This window comes from Drosophila melanogaster, chromosome 2R (assembly GCF_000001215.4).
Source record: "Drosophila melanogaster chromosome 2R".
Taxonomy (NCBI): Eukaryota; Metazoa; Arthropoda; class Insecta; order Diptera; family Drosophilidae; genus Drosophila; species Drosophila melanogaster.
Window position 1 is genome coordinate 17,203,143 of NT_033778.4, and position 24,856 is coordinate 17,227,998.

General features: G+C 39.6%; 2 protein-coding genes across 2 annotated transcripts in view; both read left to right on the plus strand.

The window, feature by feature from the left end:
- The first annotated feature begins 2,065 nt into the window (after positions 1-2,065).
- CG43237 (uncharacterized protein) lies at positions 2,066-2,601 on the plus strand. Its single transcript, NM_001259458.1, has 2 exons — positions 2,066-2,112; positions 2,167-2,601. The coding sequence occupies exon 2, from the start codon at positions 2,193-2,195 to the stop codon at positions 2,433-2,435; it is 243 nt and encodes an 80-aa protein (NP_001246387.1). The 5' UTR covers positions 2,066-2,112; positions 2,167-2,192; the 3' UTR covers positions 2,436-2,601.
- A 10,805-nt stretch (positions 2,602-13,406) lies between these two features.
- The window catches only part of mbl (muscleblind), a gene marked incomplete at both ends in the record, with an annotated part of 162,828 nt that continues 151,378 nt past the window's right edge, over positions 13,407-24,856 (plus strand). The window contains 2 exons of the mRNA NM_001274115.1: positions 13,407-13,933; positions 16,913-16,961. The remainder of the gene's footprint in view (positions 13,934-16,912; positions 16,962-24,856) is intronic.

A 24,856-nucleotide genomic window follows, 5' to 3' on the forward strand; every position in this document is an offset into this window, starting at 1 on the left:
CTGGTGGAAAAAAATTGAAAAAAACAAGGCGGAAATTTTTGCGAAAAATTTTTTATTGCGGTCGAACAGCTTCAACGGAATTTTGCTGGTCCCAGAGATCTTTTGCATTAATGGCCGCACTTTTGACGTACTTTTTGACATTTATTTGACGCATGGCAATGAAGTTCATAAATTTTCAGTCCAGCAAAGTGCAATTCTTATTGCATGCTGCATTTGGGATGGTTGTACCCTCGATTTTTATCATTTCCGCAGGGAATCTCTAGCTGTGTCTTGAGTCTAGAGCCGAAATGAGGCCTGTCACCACCAGTTGTCTTTCAATAAAGGATCTGCAAACCGAACCATCCCAACCCCGAGCAATATGTGAAAAAGCAATTTATGGCAAAGAAACTCACAGAATGGGAACAACTTGGGGTTGGCTGAACAATGGCACGGGCCTTGGTGACTTGTCAAAAGGAGCCGAGAGGCCACCCCTCAGCGAAATTCATTTGTTATGCAAGCTACATTTCCGTTTCCGGTTAGCACAGTTAGCAGCACGACTCAAGACCAATTGAAGGAGCCAGAATCAACGAGGGCCATAACAAGAACAGGAACAAATACTGCAACGTCAAGTCGGAAAAGTAATTTGCATTTGCTCGCTGATTAATTACTGGAGCGCTTAATGATGGAAAAACACTTCAAGGCTTTATGTGTTCAGTTGTAAGTGAGTAAATTGATTTTCGAAAAACTTTTCAAAGGAGCAATTTATTTATTAATCGTCTTCTCTTTATTTTAACCTTTGACCCAATTTTGTTGAAAACTTAAACAATAATCGATAGTACCAGCAGAATAATCTGCCCATTGTTGCGTATACGTTACGTAATCTTTTTTACGTCGTAGTGATAAGCGCAATATATGCAAATGTTTTGAAAACGAAAAAGTATTTCTAGCTTATTTGCATTTCTGCAACGAGCGTCGCATTGCAGTTGGAAGACTGAAGCGGAAAAGGCGCGCTTAAAATGCATTTGGGCCCTGAACGCCGTAACGTAGAACCATCAACCTTATATGGCCAAGTATTTGTGCAAAATGGTTCGGTTTCGAAAATTGCTTGAGGCGAACTGGACAGCCCAATTGTTTATACCACACGTACAAGCCATAAATTTGCCACACACAAATGCGATGAGTGTCTATCAAGCACTATATCATTATTTGCCAACTTGAGGTGAGCATTAATAATTATCGCCGTCGATGAGAGTCCAACTTGAGGAAAGGGGTCTTTTAATGGCTGAATGCAGCTGTGCTCACAAGATATGAATATGAAGTTTAAGCAAAAAAATTTAAAAATAGGTTCTGTATAAGTTTTAGAAAATGAACAGGATAGAATATCCGATCAAAAAGCTAAAATTGCTTTAAATATTTATTTCTAAAATAAATTGATCAATATAAATGTAGCCGAAAAATGCCAAAAAAAAAAACAGACTGACTAGACTTGCATCATCACCAACAACCGTTGCACCACCCACTCTTTGCACCACCCACTCCACGCAGCGAATGCTGCAGTGGCTGTCAAGTCAAGTTGGCCGCAACACGTTGCCCCTAATGATTTATCATCGCTCATGCTCATACTTATGCTTATGAGTGCCGCACGATGATGTCGATGATTATGATGAGCAAAGAGGCGACGAGGACGTGAACGTGAACGAGAACGAAAACGGCACTGAGTGCTCAAGTGGTGCATCCTTTGCCATCCTTGGCGTTAATATCTGCTTAGGTGCACTCTGGCTTTCTGCATTTAAGCCACCACTAATTTATGCAAAGTGACTTCTCGGCTTTTGGCATAAACTGCCAGTGAGTAGTGTGGATCTCCCGATTGCAATTCGATTTGCATTGGCATTAGACGCGATTCAATTAGGCACGCAACACTTGTGGAGCGTCGCTTCATCCATCGCAAATATATAACTTATCACTCTAGCCTCTGTGATAAACTTATAAAAAATGTATTAAATTGATTATATTTATCAGCAGAATATTAATATTTTGTGGTCAATGTAAATTTTATTCACAGATATGTGAAGCAAGCTTTGAAAAACAAATTATAGTTTTTATTAATATTATGAGCCCGGATATATAATAAATGTAAGTTGGTTTCTAAAGAACGCGATTTACCAAATGCTTATTCTTCTATTATAGTATAATAGTTACAATACATTTTAACAATGGCTGATGGATTGAATTTCACGGTGGGTGCTTTTCCTCCGAGTGCCATAGAGTACTCAAGTACTGAGGCTGAACCATCGCATTCATCGGATGTTCCTATACCAAGTGTCTTGATGTCGGGCATTATGATCTTTGGTCAAATGATGTGGTGTAGATTGAGCTCAAATTGGGGAACTGTGAAAGGATCACTGTCTGAAGCAGAAATCGCGGAACATTCTGAAGAAGAAAACTTCTCTCGCTAGAAGAAGCCAATACATTCATTGATTGAAAGATTTTCATTTTAGTGGCGCCAATCGTAAAACACTGCTTTGTTTGCATCATGGTTTCGAAACAATTTAAATTGTTTTATTGAGAACATTCTCCTTTTCGAGTTGTTGGCTTAAATTAAAAGTGCCCAGTCCCAATTTCATTTCTAGACTTTTCATCTTCAAATTAAAGGCAATCAAGCGGAGTCCTGCCGGCGTGGCTCCACGTCCTTTTGGCTCTTCGGTCAGCTCCTTTGGCATCTTCTGTCCGGCAATGAAGACATTTTGAATAGCACAAAAACAAACAAGCGGCAACCAAATGCCACCACTTGCCGCAGCCACTGTACCGTCCCCTATTTTTCCACACCGGGTTTTCTTGGTTCCTGCTTCATCTTCGTCTTGCGTTTTCATACACTGAGAACATTCGTACTGTACATTTATATATCATAAATTTGGTTATATGTTATCAATGCAGTTTGAGTAAATATTTTAATATAATAGCTAATTGAGCTTTTGTATTCAACATTTTATTTTGATTTGTTATGCATATTTTCTCCGTGTATAGTTGGGGTCTTAGCTCAGGTAAAAATAAATTGTAAATAATTCCGTTTATGCGGCATGCGAAGACAAAACACATAAAACTGCCAACCAACCGAGCAGCCAGCCAGCCAACGATCTGTGAGGGGGATTGGGTGGTGGATTGGGCCAGGTAAGTGGGGTGGCCAGAGGTGAGCCCCAAGTGCTGTTAGAATTTACTACGCTCGAGGGGCGGGGCAGAGGAAGGCAACGACGGCGTTGCAGGTCATTTTCATGGCTGCCGTGGCATACGTAATTGAATAGCAGACAGCAGGAACAAAGAATAGCAGAGCGGAGGGATATGGGAATGGATCCAAATATACCTCGCACTCGTTGGATTAATTTTTAATGAATTCTCTCCTTCAGCCAGTGCCCATTCCCACTTTCATTCCTATACACATACCCATTCCGTGTTCATTGCTGCGACGTCTTGCATTTAGACCAGCGGTCGGTAGCGTCCCATTAGGCGGCATAAGAACAAGATATAGCTCTACTCCACCTTCTTTGCCAGGACACGTATAGCGTTCAAGTTCGGGTGACTTCGGGATGCGTCTTCGGTTTTTTTTTTTTTACCACTTTGCAGTGCCGCAAAAACAGCATTTTCCCGCTAAATTTTGGCTCCTTAAAAGTATTTCTGCGCCTATTTATTATTTGGAATAAACACAAAATATGATATTGCGATTAATTACAAAAAATCTTTACTTATCAGATATTTCTTTTTTTTTTGTATTATACATTTATACTTACTTTATCTTTATTAAAAAAATGATTAGCTTCTTTTTTGGAAATTCATTTGCTTGTTTGTTTTTGCATCGCTTACCTGTCATTGTCTGTGAGTGGCGACCGCTTATTTAGACCGTCTTTATTTGCGGCGGCCAAGACAAATACACAATAAAGCGACGTGTGTGTGAGCCAGGATATAAAAACTTAAGTGAGATCGAGGAACGATGGAGTGGGATCTGTGGATGGAAGTAGTGCTATTTCCTGGGAGGAACTTTAATATTTCAGCCATTTAAGTTTGGCGTCAGTCTGCTGGCTCATATGCAAATGCAAATATGGCTAAGGGAAGCGGGTTTGAGCCACAGGAATTATAAAAATATGCCAGTTCACGGCGCCAAAAGAAGATGGAAGAGTGTGGGGGTCATTGCATGCACATGCAAGCGAATTAACATTTAAATTAAAAAAGCAAAGGCCTCAAAGTGCCAAGCCAAATAAACAAAAATGATGAGTGACGAACATTGTGGCGACTGGAGGATACCGTGTAAATAATATTTACAAAGTATTGTGCTTATATAGAAAAAAACAGACCATTGACTTAAAAGTTTAACTCCCTTGCTACCATGGTAAATGGTATGTTAAAATATTTATTTGTTATCATATTTATTTTATATCACGTATAGCTTAATATGCCCTTAAATGGTAAACCCCTTTAAATCTGCAGCGATGCCCGAAGTTTGCAAAAGCTCACTTACCTCTCTCTCCTTTCGCAGGACTCGCATTCTCTTTCGCGTTCCTTCTCTCAGTTGCAAAACAGCTGCTTGTCCTGTGGCATAATTCCGCTTTTGTTGTCCTTTAGTATTGTTGTGGCAGCTGCTAATATTTGGTTTATCCCCGTCCTTTTTTTAACCTCTGCGTGCTTAAATCTGTTTAACATAAAAGACCTACAATTTGTTGCCTACTCTTGTGGGCTGTGAAAAGTGATATGAAGTCAAGTGGTTAATTAGTTTGCTTAATGGAATATTTTAGAATGCTATTTTCAGTGTTTGTATGATACAGTTTTTGTAAGCATATATTTTGGAAATTATTTTTTAAATAATTTTTTTTTTACATATTAAAACCAAAAAGGCGCAAAGCTGCAGCTGCATCAACAAAGAAGGCAGCTGACAAAAGCTTCAGTTTTGTAAGGAAAGCTTCGTTTGAAAAGCTTTTGTAATGCAGTTTTGGAGCGAAAACTATAAATTATTTGAATTTCATCATTCAAGACAATAATGTGCATAAAATGTAATTCGCTGGAGCTAACACAGGCTCAAGGTAGGTTAGATGAAATAGAATTATCCATTTTCCTTTTTATTTTCACTGTGCACTTCAATTGATTAAACGGGGTAACGCGTTCATAGAGAAATCCTTTGAACTGAAACGTGCTTGAACTCCAGTCTGAGGGGATTAAAAAAAGAGTTGCATTTCAGCGAATTTAACTATTAGTATTATTTCAATTTGAATTTAAATTTAATGTGCTTATAAGTAAGACATAAATGTTATTGATAAACATGAAAAATAGGGGACAACATAATTTGGACTTTTTGAATTTTTCTTGCCATTTCTGCACAAATAAATCAAATATGATTATTTGATGACCTTTCTGCCCCAAATGCTGACGTTGCCACACTCATATATGCAGCAAATTAGCATTTGTTCAGGCAACAACGAGCGTTCTTCTGCTTCTCAGTGGCCGTAAACAAAATGTTGCAGCATTTAGAGCGCAAATAAAAATGGCAACAAGGAGCACAGGATCTTCGTTTCCTTCTCCTTCTCCTTTCCAACTTGGCCGGGTTCACATTCTCAGATATTGCATAAATAATTTATGTAGTTATTTTTGTCTTTTGCCCTTCGCCGTGTGCCTTCCACAAATAGTTTCTCGAATGCGGATTCAATTTGCCGGTGGCCAAGGGTGTTGGTCTTGGGTTGCCCTCTTTGAGCAGAAAATGCATATTTAAATCAAATAAAATTCCTCAGCTCGGAATTAAATGTTTAAAAATTTAAAAACTGACTTTCGCTGACTGGCACCCTCTTGCCAGCCATCATCTCACCTTGCCACCCCCCCGGGGAGTCGTTAATTTTTATCACATCTCCTTGATACCGGTACTCTTGTCGGTCCTCTGTTTTTGACTGCATTCCACTCAAAAAATGCATTGAGCACCAGTACCAGTGGAGCAGGTGTCTGCCCATTTTCTTGAGACGGCATTTCTTATTAAAGCCAAGCGCAGGACCCAAAAGGACAGCAAAGGAAACACTGAATGCCGCAATGGTTAGCAAATGCATTGGAAATTGGGTGAAGAGTGAAGCAATGTAAGATTCTGTTGCCAACGAACTCTGTTAGCACTACATTTTGTAGTTTTTAAATGGAAAGAAAGTAGTAAATGAATTATTAAAGAAACTAATATTAATCACGTTCATTTTATTTAAAAGCTTTATATTTAAAACAGAAATCAAAAGCACAACGATATATTTTTTTTCGAGCTGTCCAGCTAGGCACATCATATTTTGTAGCTACCCCTTTCGGGAAGGGTAAATTTCGCATTGAGACGCGACATGCATAGCAAATGACCGAGTCTTCACCGTCTTTCTCTGTTGCTGTCGAAAAAGTAATAAAGCGTGGCCAAAGAGATGGTTTCAAAGCGAAATTCGTCAGCAAAAGTAATAGAAATTGAAGGCATGCCCCAAAATGGGAAGCTGCAGTCGCACCAAAAGCGAAACGGAAGCGGAAACCGCAAGCGGGTAAAAGACAAAAATGGCTGCCCATCTATCCGGAATCTGCCCTTTCTCTTCAACTCCTTCCCTTTCTTTTCGGCTCCTTCCCTTTCTCTCTTTAACTATCCGCTGATTATGAATACGTAAAGCTGACCGCAGGATGCAGTCTGCTCAAATCCCGGGGTCGTCGGACCCTCGAACACCGTGTCGCATATGTAAGCAGGCCACGTTGCAGTTCTTTGTTGTAAATTGACAAATATGCAAATCAGACCCAGACGATCAACAGGAGACAGAACCCTCGGCACCGGCTCATCATCATCAGCTAGCTTCGGGACTCCTTGGATCCCAGTCTCCCGGATTCGGTTTAGATTTGTGGCCAATTGTGTGGGTGTTGCGCGTGACCTGGAAGTGCAGTTCTTAGCCCACTGAAGGCAATAAAAAAATTTAACCTGACAGCCACTTGAAGCGAAAAGTTGGCCAAAAGCTTTTTTCCCAAAAAAAAAAACCCACTAATCGCTGGTATTTCAAACGCTAACCGTAATCCTAATTGGCCAAAGGAAAGGCTGAGAGTGCTAAAAGTTAGCAGTTGGCAGTTTTTTAATGATTTGCAAATCCTCCCCTGAAGATGCAATAAATATTGGGCTGAGTCGGTTACCACAGCACTTAAAAAAATGCATATGATATTTAGTATTACTAGCCACGTTAATAATTAATACTAAACTGAAATAAACATTTTTAATATTAAGACAAAATTTTAATATTGCAAAAAAATTTTTTGCCTTCAATATCCATAATTTGACAAACAGTTTACTCAGTGTAAGAAGCCCAAAAAACAAGCTCAGCAATCTAAAGAAAAAAAGGAGTCAAATCTGTTGGCAGCAAAAAGGAAGCACACTCGCGATTTGGGCCGCTGTAGAAGTTGTAAAAATATATAAAAATTAAAAAGTTGTAGCCCAAAAACGTCAGCACCATTGCCAGACAACGAAACCAGAGGCCACAGCCAGACTTGAAAACAAACTAAGTGGAATGGTAATGGGTACCAAAACCAGAACGAGAACGAAACCAATAAAGCAAAACAAATCCACTTAAATGTGCCAAGTGACGACGGCCACAGCGAAAAAAAAAAACAAAGAGCCGGGGCACCGGCCAAAGTGACAAAGTTAAATTCGAAACTCATAAATTGGCTTATCCACTTAACTGTTAACGGGTTCTCTCTGGCCAGGACCAAGTTTTGTTGCCAAAAAAAATAAAAAAAAAAACACGCTGGATGTAAAAACTGTTGGCTAATAATGGCGACGGCCCAAAAAAGGACATTCGCATCGATCAGGCGAAAAACTCTGACTCCGATTCGACCGCTTCATTTGGCAGGGAAACTTTGACCCCTTTCCCCAGCTGCGATTTTCCCGCTGAACTTTTGCCATCATACTTCAATCAGCGTTAGTCACTGCCTTCGCATGTCCTTCAACTTTGCTGGTGCATCCAGCCTGAGTCCTTGCCACGACTCGCAGGACCAATTGCAGCAGGCATCCTGATGACTTCCTTACGCTTCGTCGCCTTAGGAGTCACAGACCCAAGGCTTTTGTTCTGTATTTTTTATATGTGATCAAATATGAAATACAATTTAAAGAAAAATAAAGCTATGGAAATTGCTTTTCTGTGTCAGAGTACGTTTTCTGTTTTAATTTAAATTTGAAGAAATAAATAAAGTTGATAGTATTGTTTTTGCAGAGAGTATTAAAGCAATGCCTCTGTACGACGAATAAAAGTGGAAAAAAAATATCCCAATAACTAATACCTATTTCTCTGAGTCAAGCAATTAAGACAGATTTATTTAAAAACAAAAAAATGTATTGAGGATATGTATAAAACCTTTTCGATTTATTTTAAAGAACGCTTGAGTCAGGGAAAATGGCGACACATGCCACACTTTTTACTTTGGCTGCCATTTGCAACAAATTGCAGCTCATTAGTTGGAAATATTGCTGAAAAAGGAATAAGCTGAGACAAAAGCATAAAGCAGAAATTGAAAGCACAAGGAAATTTTTTGCTTTACATTGCAAATGTCTTGCACTAAAAACAGTGGTGAAATCCAAAAATAAAGAAAGTTAGTGTCATATAGATACATTTCTGAGACAATAATGACATATAAAATGTATACAGAAAAACATGATAGATTGCCTAAAAACATTAATTTTCTGAATGTTGATGGGTTTTAAATCATCAAGATGTTCCACTGTATAGGCAGCTGCAACTGATGCGAATTTCTTGCAAAAATTCCACCAAGGCGAGCGGCAAAGAGTTGTGCCAAAAGTTGTAATAAAAATAAAATACACCTGGCGCCATTCGCATGGTACAGGACTTAAAGGCGGCCGCAGGGGGCGTGGTCGCCGGAAAAGCACACACAAATATGTATGCATGCTGATGTGAATGAAATGTTTGCCTGTGGTAATGACCGCTCTCACAAACACAGACACGCAAGTCGCATTTATAGCATAATTAATTAGAAATTATACGCGTTCTGCATGTGTAATTTGCATATTACTCGACCACCAGGCGCCGAAAGAGATAGAAGCCAGCTTTGTACACGCTTGAGCGACAGAGATAGCACTAACATGCCACAAGCTGACGCTTCTTTGCGGTCATAGAGCAGACCATATCTACTCCCTTGGGGAGGTCCTTTGAGCCCTATTCCCCCTCGACAGCCCCTTAGTTCCATATATAAAGTTCCATTCCTCCTGCCAGCAGTCAATTAAAAACCATTTTAAGCAAATTATTCTCTTGGTCTATGTCTATGACCATTTTAAAATTTTGTAACTTTAAAAAATGTTGGCAAATTTTTTTTAAAAAATCCAGCGGACACTCAAAACTTTGGTCGAATAAACTTCCTGGTAATGTTTTTCTTATAGGCCAACAAATATTTAGCCAAGAAGTTACGTGTTTTATTTCTTATTCTATACTAAATTAAGAGACGTCTTGTTTTGGGCACTTTCGAGAACTAAGCCTCAATAAATTTTCGCAGATGATCTAAGTAATTGAAGATGTGGTTTGGTTGACTGCTGTTTCTGGGGTTTCTCCTCTTAGAAATCTGAAAATCCGCAATGCAATTTTCCACTTGTTTGCCTTTCGCCGTTCGTTTGTTTTTACTTCGTGGAATTCTGTTTGACATTTTTCACTGGAATTTAATGCCATTAAATGTTTGTGCTGATTTGGCAGAAACGTTTTCTATTATTCATAGATTACACGCTGATATATGTTCCTTGTTTTCGTTTGTCAAGCTATGTAACGCAACACACACAAGCAATTTGCTGCTCTTTAAAGTGATACAAATAAGTGACAAATGAAAGCGAGAATAATCGCCGTAAACCCTTAAGTCCAGATCCTGTGGGAAATAACTTCTGAGGAAATTTTTAATGGGGTTGAGGGTAAGTAAAGTTTATTTGATAGGCGCGTGTTTAATTTTCACCCCAGACACCTTGTTCTGTCGCCCTTGTCCCATCTCATAACTTATTTAACCCGAACGGCCAAAAATAACATTTGTGCCTGGCATAAGCAATTGTTTAAAGCAAAAGTCACCCGCACTTCTTGAAAATTCCTGCGGCGTATTTTTTCAACCCAGAAACAAAAAGCGGCAATAGCAAAAGAACTTGTTAATGGCCCTTGGTTACAACTGTCAAAGCACGTAGTTCGGTGGTTGGGAAAAGAACGGGGAGGTGGTCTAAAAAGTTTTCATTTACAATGAGCTTGAAATTTGTGCCCAACTTGCCCTGGGCCAGCCTTAAATCACACAACTTTAACAGCTAATAAAGCTATCAGCTATAAGTAATTATATAGTAATTTACAAATAACATACAATTATTTGACAAATTTGGTAATTAATTGAAATTAAAATATCTCGGCATATGGATGCAAACACTATTTATTTTCCGCCAAAGTTACTCGCCAGCTAACTAAGTTGGCGCAGCGCTAATGATGATAAAGTGTGCCGGAACCTCTCACTTTTCCACCCTCACCTGTCCGAGCGAGACAAAGTTTCAAGTTATCATAATGCGAAACCCACAAAAATTTATTAAGCTTGAGGGTCTAGGGTGGCGAAGAGCTGTGTCTAGACTGCTTACTTAATAATAATTTGCCAAACAGCAACAACTGCAAACGAACAAACAAGCCAGCACCAAAGGCATCTCATTTTGAACATTACTTGTAGCGGAGTACACCGAAATAAAATGAGTCACACTAAAACAAATATTTTCTAATTGTAGAATATCGGCGTATTTCATTACAACTTAAAATATACTCTCATACGGAAAGATTTTAAATATTACAGCTTTAAACAACTAATTTTATAATACCTCTTTGTAATAAATTCCTTTTTATAAGAAAAATGCTGTGACAATCTTATAAAGACCTAATTTTCGTCTCAATGCAACAAGAAAGGCAAACGTGGCGTATACGCAATATTTGCTGTAATTTACACCAGCCAAATTCGTTGGTGCGGGAGGGGATTGCCTGAGATGGCACATGGCTAAAAGTGAGCATGTCTTGCATTTAAAAATATACACACACACCAACACTGTCAGCCAATGTCTCTTTGAATGTTTGTGTGTGTGGGTTACGACAAGTTGATCAAATGGCCACCGGATGTACAGGATAAAGATAGAAAGAAAGTCGGTGAGAGAATGAGATGGTGAGACCAGACAACCGGAAGGCAGCTCAAAATACTTTGGCCCAGCTTTTGTCACATTTTTGCAGGTTTTTGCATAAGCCCGGCCAATTTCCATCTGGATTACAATTCATTCCTTGTGGCTAAAGGCCAACTTTAAAGTGCGACAGAGGCGCCACCTAGCGCCCGGCTAGCAAGCGCATTAGAATGCCAAGAAGTTTCCACAGACGTGTGCGAGTTTCCGCTCTGTATTCCCCGAATTTCCCCGCCCGTTTGCCAGGCACAAACTCCGACCAAAGCAAAACCGGAAAAGATGATTAATTCAAAGTTATTAGAAACATGACTGAAATTTATAATGTCCAAAGATCAAGGAGACGAGAACGAAGTAGTCCGGGGAAGACCAACAGAAATAGAAGAAGGCGAGGCTCAAAGCGAGGCATAAGAAATCAAACGAGTTCAGAACTCAAATGGCTGCTCAGCTGTGAGTTTTTAGCTGGGAAATATGAAAATCCTTAGGCCTGAAAAGCAAAATATTTAATGGAACAACTTTGTTATATTCGATTAACTATTATTGCGCTCTCTTATCATATAGAGCTAAAAAAAAATATGTTTTTAATAATCTGATTAAAAATAGAGCTTTACCCGCAGGGCTTTTAATTATTAATTTTTTTCGCGAAAGAGTACTGCACTTTGTTTTAGCTACTCAGTTAAATAACCACGTACACACACATTTTGGCTTATCAGCAAATGGAAAAGCAGCAATGCAAAAGCAAAGGAGCGAGAAGGAAATCAAGGCTGGGAAAGAGAAAAGACCGCAAAATGCGGTTGAGCTGCAGAGCCATTAATTTGTTTGTTGCCTGTTTTAACCCCCGAACAGGTTACGATTAGGGAGGCGTTGGCTGGTATCCTTAGACAATTTGAAATTAATATTTAAATGGCTATGCAAATTCACTGGCAGCTGAAAATGAGCAAGTGCCTGTGGAAATTGCTGCGGTCGCCAAGGAAGGAAACTATTTTCAACTTCACTGAGCTAGCAGCATTTTCGCGTCTCTTCCGTTTTCTTTTCCCCTCTATTTATTATTTTCCTTTTTTTGTTTTTGATAAGGCAACCAGTCGAAATTATAACGAATGGAAACAAAAGCGAAAGGAGAATAGCTGCCAGCATGGAAAACCAAAATTAAAAACTAGTGAATAGCAATTTGCATGAATAAAACTTGAAAATTAAAACTAATTTCATAATAGATATACACTTTATAATTTATATAATTTTTAAGGCATGTTATGTGTGTTATGTAAGGTTGGTTGTTTTTTGTGCTAACGAGACAAATTTACATTCCACTTTTTTTTAAAGCTTTCATATATTTTTCATAACATATTTTTATATATAATTATATTTCATTCAAATAATTAATTTCTGTTATTAAAATATACATTTCCCCTCACTAAAAATCGTGGAAATACTGGGAAGAGCTGATGGGAAAACCACTCAGTGGATTTTCACTCAACACGCTCGGCAAGCTCTGTCTCTTAAGAGCTTTCTGGCCCAGAGAAAACGGTTGGAAAAGAGTTTTCCATTTCCATTTCCGAGAGCTTTACCGATGCGATGGAGAGTGTCATAACAACGGGTCGAGTATTTGTTGTTGCTCAATTTTTGAGGTAAACAACATATGGCAAAATATGGAAACAGGCGGCTGAACATAAGATGCTTAAATATTGATATTTGCATTGAACCAACGATAGGAAACTACGAGTATGTTAAATGTGCGCAAATATGGGCAGAGCATATAATTAACAACACTTTTGAGAAAATATTCGAGCAGTAATTGCACAAATATGGCTCGTATAAACAAAATGCGAAAAACAAGAGTTTTTTTCACTTTCACTTCGTTATATTGCTCTCTTAATGATTTTTGTACTCTTGAGTGCGTTGGCTTGATTTTTACTTCCTTGCTTGTATTTCCTGTCTAACAGCTGTTGTTAACATGGCCTCAAATGTTCGCTTTACAGCGACAGACGTTTGTTGGCCTTCTTTTTTGGCTCATTACTAAAAGGCCAAGCTTCGGGCCATTGAGCTAGAACCAAAAAGTCGCATTCGTGGCCAAGTTCGTTGAGTGCAAACTGCATTTCGCAGCGACTGCGACGCCGGCGTCGAGTGCAACTATTGGCTTTAACCGTATAGCCTCGTATCTTCGTATTCGCGATTCTTGGCAACTCGCAGCTCGCAACTCGGAACTCGGAACCAGCTGCTTGCAACTCGCAATCCGCCCAAGAAGCGCACTTTGATTGCAAGTGCCGCCCGCTTGTGCCGCCGCTTCTGCGATATAGATTCCGATTTTGCCTTCAGTCTCCAGCCGACTTCCTCTACGTGCGGTTCTCAGTCGTCAGTCGCCAGTTGCCAGTCGCAAATCGCAAATTGCAAATTGCAAATCGCCAGTCGCCAGAGTTCGTAGAATTAGAATTCGTTGTCGCGCTTGCAGTTCGCAGTTTGCTGTTCCGCTCAGCTTCTCTCAGCCGGGAGTTATCCTTTCGTCACCATCTCCAGAAAACCAGGTCCTTTCGCCTGTTCGCCTTTCAGTTGCGCGCGCGATTTTATAGCCCGCGATCATTTGCCCGATCGAGTCAAAAATCTGTGAACAAAAAAAAAAACGGTTGAAAAGGGTTAATCCTTTTAGTTTTTGTGGACTTTTAAGTGACGAAATAAAATTGAACCGAGCAAGAGTGACTAGTGACTAGCGCAGAAAAGCTAAAACTTTATGTAATTAAACAACAGGCTTACAATTAGACTCTAAAAAAGGTATAGAAATTTTAATGAGTCCTTAGTCTCTTTGTATTAATTTAAATCGAATATTAAAGGATCAATAGGATCCCTAGTTTAATATTATTTTATTTCATATTGGGCTATGGTCTTTATTATCTGTTAAATTTAATAGCTTTTAGACTGAATTTGTAACGAAATATATAATCATGTAGTCCGGAATTCAGGTCATAACTTGTCTACTTTTTAATCCACTTAATTGGCTATATTATTTTATGTTTCTATTATTTAAGCACATGTAATAGTTTCTTACCTATTTTCTATAAAGCAATAAAGAATTCGAAATTTGAACATCATTTTGTTTGATTTTATCGCATTGGAATTCCCTCTTTGAGCTATTTCGAAAGTTCAGCTGATTAGTTGCATTGCTTTAAGGCAGCTAAATTTGCATTGGGCTTGCCTTTAATTTATTGGAAACTCTGGAACAAAGGAAGTTGTTGCCGTTTCGTTGCCCTCTCAAAACAAATTCCAAACAAACTTGCAGGACACCGCTCCCACCAGCAACCTCATCATCAACGACATCTTCATCATCACCATCGTCGTCCTCGTGGCGAGGAGCTGTTGGTTGTATTTTGGTACCAAATATCGTAACCGAAACCACAACATTCGACGTCAATCAGCAAAGCAGATTTCAATAGCTGTCCCAGAGTCTCCAAGTTCCTGCTGAATTTGTTGTTCTGGTGATGCAGTTGTTGTCGCAAAACACTCGCATTGCCTTCGGCCAGCTTCTGGTGTACCCCACAATTTTCCGGTCTCCTGCCCCCCTCCTCGAGCATTTTCCACCCGGCTTTCCCAGCTCTCCACTCTAGAGTTCTCAGCTCGACTGCTGCTTCCAGCTGTGCCAAGCTGTTTCCGTTCATTGGCAAGAGTAGATTGGCCCATAAAGTTGCCAGTTGTTAGTTGCCAGTTCCAGTTTCGATTTGCTGGCTTTTTTCCTCGACAAAATTGGTGCTGAGTGTGGGACATCTTGCAAGAGATTTAACTTAAACAATCAACACGATCCAAATTGGACTTCTTTTTTGCTGTATGGGGAGTTTCTCCGAAATATCTCTGCCCAAAAGTTAATTGTTGACTGAAGTTTGCTGATTCCGCATTAATTCCAATTTATATTATGTATATACATTGTGTGTGAATGTTTGAAATTGACTACCAGTCGCCACTCTGCCCACTTTCCATATTTAATAGCCAGTTTACACCAATCGTAAGTTATAGATTAAAGCAGTATCCTCCCCTTTTATCAGTTAATTGACTAATTAATCCTATTTTCAAACATTACTTTGTTTCATTTCACATTTATTTCAGGCTTAACCATAATTTTTCCATACAGCATTTATTGTATTTACACCCCCTGTATGTGATTAATTTGTTTACACAATCCAGTTCGGAAAAAGTACCCTTTAAATTGCCTTTCAAATTGTAAATTTTATGAACGCTTTTCCATTCATAAATCTGCAAAAATTAATTGCAAGTCCACACCTCGTCGGTATTTTGCGTTTAAACTGTCTGCGGGCTTCTCAGTTTCGCAGCAGATACTTTTTTTTTAGATAGTTTATCTTATATAAATCTATCCATGTTAGCCCATTTGTTTTTATACCCTCAAGTCGTGGGCATTAAGTGGTAAATTAAGCCAGCTGACAAACTGACAGATGGACATCGCTGGATTGTGTATAGGAGACCTGTCTGTCGACTCCTTGGCCATTCATTAATTGCGAACACTAAAATGTTTACGGCAACTGGCTCACATGCTGCTCGCAAATATTGTGTTTGGCCTTTGGCGCAGTTTTAGTGTCGAATATCAAGTGATTTCGGAGTTTATCACGCGACTCGTTATTGTATCATAAACCCACAACGCCCCTTTTTCAGTAAAAGGTGTTACTCTCACATGCGAGGAAGTGCAATCGGATACCCACTGTGCGATTTCCTTATGCGAAAATGTGAAATGCGATTCCCTGCCCAACTTGATGGCTAGAAAGTGGTTAACTATTTTTCCTTTGGCCAAGTCCCACATGGCAAAATGCAACCTAAAACCGAGTTCATGAAAAGGTGCATCTAAAAAGTAAAACTTCGGATTACAACCAAATAATGGGAACTCTTAAAATATGACTTTCCATAAAAAAAATAATGGCCCCTAAAGTTGGTGGGTTTTTAACGAATATTAATTAATATATAATTTCGTATGCATAAATGAATTTTTTTATTCTCCTCTATAAAGATTAAATTATACTCTAATAAACACACAAAAGTCTCACTGCATTGCTAATAGTTTATTAATGATATTACTTTAGTACGCAAATCTATGAAAATTTATTTTAAACATTTCGGGGATACTTTCTTTTTATGTTGGACTTACTTAATTTACTATGTCGCTTTTAGTTCAATAATACGCTTTGATACTGTACGATATGGCATTTTTCCATTAAAAACTGGGAAAGCATAAATAAATTTGAGCTACTCGATAGCTGCCAGCAATTTGCACACATTTCCGTTTTACAAAATTGAAATTATTAAATTGATTGCCGCATATATATGATATTCACGATATTGAAGGATTATTCCGGGACTTTCAACCTCGTCATCGAACCGCTTTCAGCAGTTCCTCGCCATTCAAAACCGCGACTTTCGACTTTCGGCTATCGACAGGCGGTAACCGAGGCATTTAGGCCGAGTGTATAACTGCCAATCTGTCAACGTGTTTAGCGACAGGCTAAACTGCAACCGAAACTGCTTCGGTATAGCAGCTAATAGGGAAATAATTAATTTCCACTTTGATGTCTCGTGTGTGTTATGCATTTTGAGCCAAGCTTGTAATTAATTCGGCAGTTGCATGACGGCTTTTGTGCAATATGAGCTTGAGTTTCACTGCTCCATTTCTTCGCCTATTCTTTTTGGTTTTCTTGGCAGTTGATGGCCCACTTTTCGAAAAGTATCTCATGAGATGCATTCACTTCTTACTTGCAGCTTCCTTTTACGTTCCGCCAACTCTTCGTCCTTCCCTTCAATTGCCCAGGTAAGTTGGACAAAAAGTTTCTGATTAGCAGAGCCTCATTCAATGGAAAAACCGAAGAATAAGGGAAGAGGGATAAATTGAAGTGGGAAAATGGTAATGAAAAGAGGGGGAGTTCGCAATGCACTATGCGCTTTTATGATAAATGATTTGCGATTTGTGTGCATTCGTTTGAGTTTTATAGACGTTTCATTACCAGTTCCCCACCAACAATTCCCGTTGGCGCATCGTAAAAAAAAAAATGATTCCGACTGCAACGCAGAATCAAATCAAACTGCATGGAAAATTGCCATGAAGGGGGATGGATTTTCCGGATGAAGGACGGGTATTTGCATGGATTTTTAGCATCCAGTGATTTGGCTTTTAATGCATCACGGAGGTACTGTGCACAAAAGCCATTCAATCCACATTGATGGAATGGATCTTGCAACTTTGCAGTATGCAAACATTGAAAAAGCCTATTAAATTGCATTCAACTCGCAATCAAATCACTTCAATTAAATGGAGAAAAACGTGCTTTCTTTAGCGGGTTTGTTAGAACTGAAAATGGATTAAGCATGGTATTAATGCTTAATCCGTGATATACATAGGAAAAAAACAAAATATAAACTAACAATAAAGTGTAAGTTGAAATTTTATAATTTTCAACGGAATCAAAACAATTAATAGGGAAACACTTTCAGTTCAAAACGAGCATTCAAAAAAGTTCGAACAATGGAAACACAACTTTAAATCACGAACCAATTCATCAAGCGGGGCGTGTGAAATCGATTGACTTGTTGACCACCTGAGAGGTGTTGACTGATGCTGACTGCCATCAAATTCCTGGCAGCTCCCGTTCGAAACGAGAATCCGAAGGAGTCAAAAGTTCTCCGGGGTCGTGGCAAGTGTTTCTCCAGCCCCTTCATGTCTCACGGATTGAGCAGGTCATACAAAAGGGATGCAAAGAGGTGGCAAACACCAACCCCGTGGGAGGCAAACAGGCGACAAAGCCGTCACAGCAAGTATCGTGTTATCCTCTTTGCAAAGGACACGACTCTATCCTTTCAATGGCTTTAAAATGCAGCAATTAAACCGCAATTTCTATAAAATACGAAAGAATACACCGTAGGTTGGCGGGACGGTGGGGTAGGAGCGGGCACAACAATTACGAGATCCATTTAACTTTGGCAGGATGCGAAGAATGCGACACATGTCGCTAAAACTCGACGGGGAGCCAACAAAACTGGCGACACGCCGACTGAACTCATGAGAGGACACACTCGCATCCGCATTCATGTCCTGGCCGCGTTCAAAAGTCAGCAAACATAGAATAAAATAAAGTAAAATAAAATGAAATCATTTGAGGCGGGCAAGAAAACTTTGCAACGTCGCTAAAAGCGCACAAATCTTTTCCTTGGCTAGCTGTGCAAAATATGAGCCCAAGAAATACACGGAAAATAAATTCTGGTTAATTAGGTATAAGTTAAAGGATTACTTTACCAAATCATTTCTTCCCTAGCTATAATAAACTATTTTGCATAGCCAAATACATTTTATTTTAAATTGCATAACATTTTTTATTTATTTATTTATATTCCCAGATTATTTTATTATTTTCCGTGTGCCAGGACGACAGAATCGCAGCCTCAGACAATCAGCACGGGATGTTTTTGCGCTCATTATGCGCCAGCTGCAGATGCAGAAAATTTTTGCGTCAGCTTGTGTGTGTGTCCCTGTATCCTTTTGTTGATCCCTCACATAAACATTGGGCCAAAGAATCTGAATGACAGAGGCCACATGCGATACTCTTCAGACATGTTGGAAGAGAAAGTTAACAGATTTTCAACTAACTCCTGAAAAAGAAACCATGCACTCCGTTTCCTATTACTATAGAAATTACTAACAATGTTTTCTTAATAGCTTTCAAATGAAGAAGTCGAAATCCTATAAACACGTAATCAGAGAAGTAGACATTTCATACTACACAACTGTAAAAGTAATGGGCTTGCTATTTGGTTTCATCGGCATATTATCTGCGAACCAGTCTTGAATCGGTTATGAAATGGCAATCAAAACTGGCTGTTAATGGATTGGGGATCGGTACTAAAAAAAAAGTTATTAAACTGGGCATGTTTCGAAAACGAGGCTAATTTGGTTGGATTTGGAAAATTGAACATTAATGGGATATCCTGGGGTTTAGATACCGCCGCATCTTTTAGTGTAGATAAGTAATATCCTTCAAAGCAAAAATTTCTTATTATTAACAATGGAAAAGCTCATAGACAAAATAATTTATTTTTCAAATATTTGAAGTAATTATTTTTCCAAGTCACTTGCACTACATTTCACCTTTACAGGAAGGGTATGCAATTTGAAACCATCTAGAGACAAAAATGTCTATTTGCTGCTTTGTTTGTCTACGAATATGTAAATAAATAAAAGTGATGTACTATATGCGTCCCTGCTCATTGCACTCTTTGAGTATGTTTTATTCACAGGTGTGGGTGTGAGTGTGAGTGTGAGTACCCATAATCCTCATACTACTAAGTTGGAGTATGTGTGTAATTGAGTTTCACTTGGCGAACAGAAGACCGTCTGACATTGACTTTATTCAGAGCAACGCCTGTTGGCAAGAGAAACAACAGAGACACAGAGACTCCAGGATTTCAAAGAAAGGGAATCGCAAGAGTGGGCTTGCGAAGGATATAGGGGATGTAGGAGATGTGCTCGATTCAGATCTTATTTGCTGAAGTGCAAGCAGAAGTCAAAAGGGGCTTAATGCACTTAAGAATTATGTGAGCCGTGACGGAGAAAGGCCAAAGAATTATGCGGATTGTTGTGCACAACTTCTTTTGTATCGCATTACTTACACTGAGAATAGGACAAATGCATTTAGAAAGTTTAGTTAGTAATTTTATAGTCAGCATATATCATTATCCTTGTGTATCGTGAATATTTTGCATACACAAACATCAACGAAGTTCGCCAATTCTTATTTTGTTTTATAATTCAAAAAGAATTTTCAGAAAAATAAGACCAATAAATGGGACTATTTATTTGTAGTATATTTTCGTTATAGTTCAAAATGTCATAGCTGCAAACAAATAAATTTTCTGAAATACCACCGCATCGAGTACCAATTTTGGCGACATATTTCCTTGTTGCTGTTTCTAAAATCCCGACCATCATTGACATAATTCCTCGCCAACATCGACATGAATATTTAGTATCGGCCGCAAATATGACGGGATTAAAGCCATGAAAAGAAACGCCAGCATAATTGTTGAGTTTTGTGCATCCAACAGCAGTCAGATGGGATTGGAAAACCCACAACACACGCATATGTTCGTACATACATATATCGAAAATCGGGTAGAGGTGCTAGAAAAGAGCCACAAAATCCACACAATACCAAACACCAATGCGACTGTGGTCGGGGGGAGTGAAAATCTGGGGGAAGGTGAAATGATGAAACATCGGCATTTGCAACGGCAAAATACTGAATAAGTGATTCAATGAAGTGAATCGGTGATTGAATGGGACGAAAACGGGTTAGAGATTGGGGAATTTTCCGAAACCTTTTGTAACCGATTTGCCTGCGATTATGGGGCTCTCATGCCTTCTGTGGAATGCTTGTATTTAGCACTCTATTGGGCTTTCCTTTTGCCAGGAAATACTCAAGGGATGAAAACGGGTATGCCAGGTAAAATGTGTTTCTCTTCGCAATTTCTGTGCATTTTTTAGCTCAATATCAAGTTTTCATCAAAGCAGAAACAACTCAAACTTTAATACTTAAGAGCAACAGGTTTTGATTTGGTATAGTTTTAGTTGAACTTTAAGAGTGCATTTAAAAATGAGCAACTGCTTGGGGATTCCTCATATCTTTGGGTACCTCATCGTCGATTACTCCCTCTGGAATCGCATCGCAAATCTTTTGTCTTATTTTGGAGCCCGTTGTTTGGGTTTGGGATTATCCTCTTTTTTGGTGTCGACTCTGCCTAATTTGGAGACCATTTCGCATCGCTAATGCCGCCACCAGTCGCGTGAGTTCGCGTCAGTTGGCAACAGCAGTTTGGTGGCAGTGGCAGCCCGGCTAACATGCCAGACCGCTGCCACGCCCCCCATTTCGACGCCCTCTTGGCCAGGGTCCTTTCGTTCGCCACCCGCCGTCCCGCATCCTCATCGTTCGGCTGTCATGTTGCTGCATTCACTCGTGCATACATGAAAGTCAATTAAGCGTATTAAGTGTGCATGTGTGAATGTACAGCGGTATGTGTGTGTGTGAGCCTTTCTCTCGCTCTCTCCCTTCCCGTCATGACCCCAATCCCTTACCCCTGCGTTCCGCTTTCTCCAGCTCCCCGTATCGCGCTTATCGTGACATTTCTTGGCATCGCCATCAAACAACAAACGTTGTATGCCATCCCCTCGCCTTTTCGATTTCCCCACCCTTTCGTGCAGTCCAACTTGCAACCCCTTTGCACAGGATTTTCAGATTTTGCCTTGATTTCTGTCGTTTCGATTTCTGTGTGAATTGTTTGCGGCTGATTGCGGTTCTTAATTTGCTTAAAGATATACTGGATAAGAGAAGGAAAGCAAAATGGCAGAGTAAAAGGGTTCGGAGCTTTCTTTTTGGAATTTCGAAGTTTATTTGATCTCTGCCAGTGCGTATTTTTAAGCAGTACAATCTATTACTGCGTACAGTTGCTTGCTCTTAACATTCAATGACTTTCCTTTTCATAGCATCTTCGATTGGTTTTCTATTTTGTGAAGTATTTAATGCCTATCTAATATTGTTGTATAAATTTAAAAGAACTTTTTAAAAATTGATTTCATTAATTACTAATTTATAACAAATCCTGTAAGTCCATTGATATAATTAATGCCATATTAAGCAATTAGATCATTTACTGGCAATAAACAGTCTACATACCAAATACAATTTGAGATTCGTATGAAATTGATCCTTGGCTCCCAGTACACCGAACCAAAAGATTGTTGTGTTGAGCAAATATTTACAAATTCTCATTAGGTTAGTTTGCTTTTCAAACAGCAACTCCATTAACATATTCCACTGGCTGTGATGCCGCTCGTCTCCTCTCATTTCATTTCGTCCTTCGTCCTGCCCTCCATCTATCCAATGTTTCTTGCCGTTGAACAGAAGACACAAAATTACGCATACGCAATGTGGCATGGGGGTGGTGGCAGCAGGACTGTTGCATTCGTGCGAAGTGCAGAGGATAAGTCGAACACACACACTCTCATATACACGCACACACACACACACACACAGGAGAAGCCAGGACACATGTGAGTCTCCTTTTGGAGTGTTAATTGTCGTATGCAAATTTTTGCGCATGCACAAAATGTAACAAAACACGATTTTGAAAGATGCAAATTGGGTGCTGTTGTTGTTGTTGCTGCTACTGCTGCCGTTGCTGCTGCTGCGGGGAGGGGGTGAAGTGTCAAAATAAGCTTTAAATTACGACACCCTTCAAGCGAACCCCAGCCAAAACCCCAAGTGCAACCCCCTTGAGCTGCTGATCCTGCTGCTGCTGCAGACGTGCGATGTAATTTGCAACTGACAAGAGTGAAAGTTATGCGAAGGGCAGCACAAAAAGTGTCAGGATCTGAGGGGATTGCATGGAAATGGGTGAAAATCGGTGATGGAGGCGGAGGAGCAGGAGGCCAGGGTGGCGATTTTCCCAGGACCTGCTGTGGCTTCAGTTCGGTTCGTTTTTGGCTGCCAGGGACAGCCGCATGCGTGATTGTGACATTTGATTAGGTTGCCTTTGTCGAAATGTTAATTTGTCCATTGAAGGTGAGTCCTGGCTACTGGCTACTGGCTACTGGCTGCAGATTACTGGACACTCGGCAGGAATCCGGGCAGGGACTCCCATTTATCAAGCCGGTCCCGGCTGCCTCCAAATTGTGGCATATTGTTAGTGGCCAAGGGGGAAAACAATGCCTGCCGTTGACTGCTGCATCTCGGATAATTATCGATTCAAAACCAGACCCAAGATCGCATAACTTAGCCGGCTAAACGTTGGGGGCGAAGTTTCGGAGGGATGCATGTTAAATTCACCCTGGCGTCACTCTCAAATTGAGACAAATTTGCCATGGCTGGAATTTACTTAAGGCCATCTCACTTATTACACAATTGGCAAAAGACACAGACGCATAATTGCCGTATAATAATCATAATCCCCACAAAGCAAACACACACAAAGTCTGCCAACTTGTCCACTAATTAAGAAGACAAACTTCGGGCACTGTGTGGATTTTTGAAGTGAACTATTTGGGCAGGACTTGTGCCAATATACGTAACTTAGTTTCGGCTCGGTTCTTAATAATGCAAGTCCTCCCGGCTCCTTCTTGTGACTCCTTAGCCGGCTGAGAAGCACTTAATTTGGTATTCAAATGACTCAGTTAGCTCCGATGGATACCGGGCTATATACTGGATTCTGGCACTCTGTTTGCGAATGATTAGTTAACTGAATAAGAGAAGGGATTCAAGATGATATGGGGCTAGCTATTTAATTAGAGCATATTCTAGCAATTGGCACTGGCGTGTTTAATTTTGATAACTGACTGGCTTAAAGTCCTTCGCTACTACAACTAAATATAATACATTTCCAAAAAAGATTTGTCTATTTATTCTATTTCGCTGCATGCGAAGTTAATTTTTTTAATGGCCTATACCATTAAAAGGTAATAAACTCCAGTGGTTCTGGCATTTTGAATTCTCTGGCAACGCCATCAGCCAAATACTTCCGCTTAGGGACGATCTCTCCCCTAACTCTATATCCGATTTTTTTTTATTTTGTTCACACAAAGTGTCAAGTGTTTGAGTGGCATATTCGCTCCTCCCGGCTGCCAACAAAAATGGAGCCTGGAAAAAAAGTGCCAGGAAGCCAAACAGCTGACATTTCTACGTGCCAGACATTCAAACCGCATGCATACTCACACCGGAACTCAGGCTCAAATTCGCTCGTACGGGGGGCTCACTGTGCACACTTCCAGCTCAATTGCGCGCTCAATGAATAATTTAGTTGAAATTTTCAGCGCACTTTTTTTTTTGTCATGTTGGGAGTCTGTGTGTGAAACCGAGTGCAGCTAACTCCCAAGCCACCCCATTAGGTCCGTCCCAAACTCCAGCCCATTCAGTCATAAAATTTATGCGTTTTCCCCACACTTTATAGCCGAGCTGAAAAAAAATTCGTCTCGCGCAACAGTTGAAAATGTTCTAAACTCAAACTCCCTCGAGTTTTGAAAAGAGGATTGCACCATGTCTGGGTCGTAAATAAATTTTGTGATATTTTGTGAAATAATTTTAGCAATTTGCGCTCGTTTTTCAGAAAACATTATGATATGCCGGACGATTTATGCCAATGTTTGTTGAAAGAAATGCAATAAACCGCACACTAAAACTTGCATTCTGTCATAAATTAATATAGAAGCTTAGAGATTTCTAGAAAACTATTTAACAATTTCAATTAGAATTAATTCAGATCATAAGATCACAAATCATTAGAAATATATATTTTTCGCTTAACTTTCAAATCACCATAACCTTTTCCAATGTCGGTTCAAATTGCTTTAAAACTGACGGATTGAAGGACAAAGTGTTTGTGAAATGGGCCTGGGACAATGGAAATGCTTATCACTTCGAGTTGGAAAAGTGAAAAGCCCATTAATCAAATGGCCAGAGCCTTTCTAACACCCAAAGGCTTGCCCAGTGACTTGGACTTGCAGCTAGAAAAAAAAAAAAACTCGGAAACTGCAACAATTTCGGTTGAAGGCGAAGAAAAGCGAAGGCTAAACTGATGACCAAGGGCCGAGGGCAAAAGGATACGGGGATATGGGGTACGTACTCATAAATCATAAAATTCCAAGCCCGTCGCCGTCATCTATAAAAT

Coding starts and splice junctions, on each gene's coding strand:
- CG43237 (NM_001259458.1), top strand. CDS start 2,193: ATGGCTGATGGATTGAATTTCACGGTGGGTGCTTTTCCTCCGAGTGCC.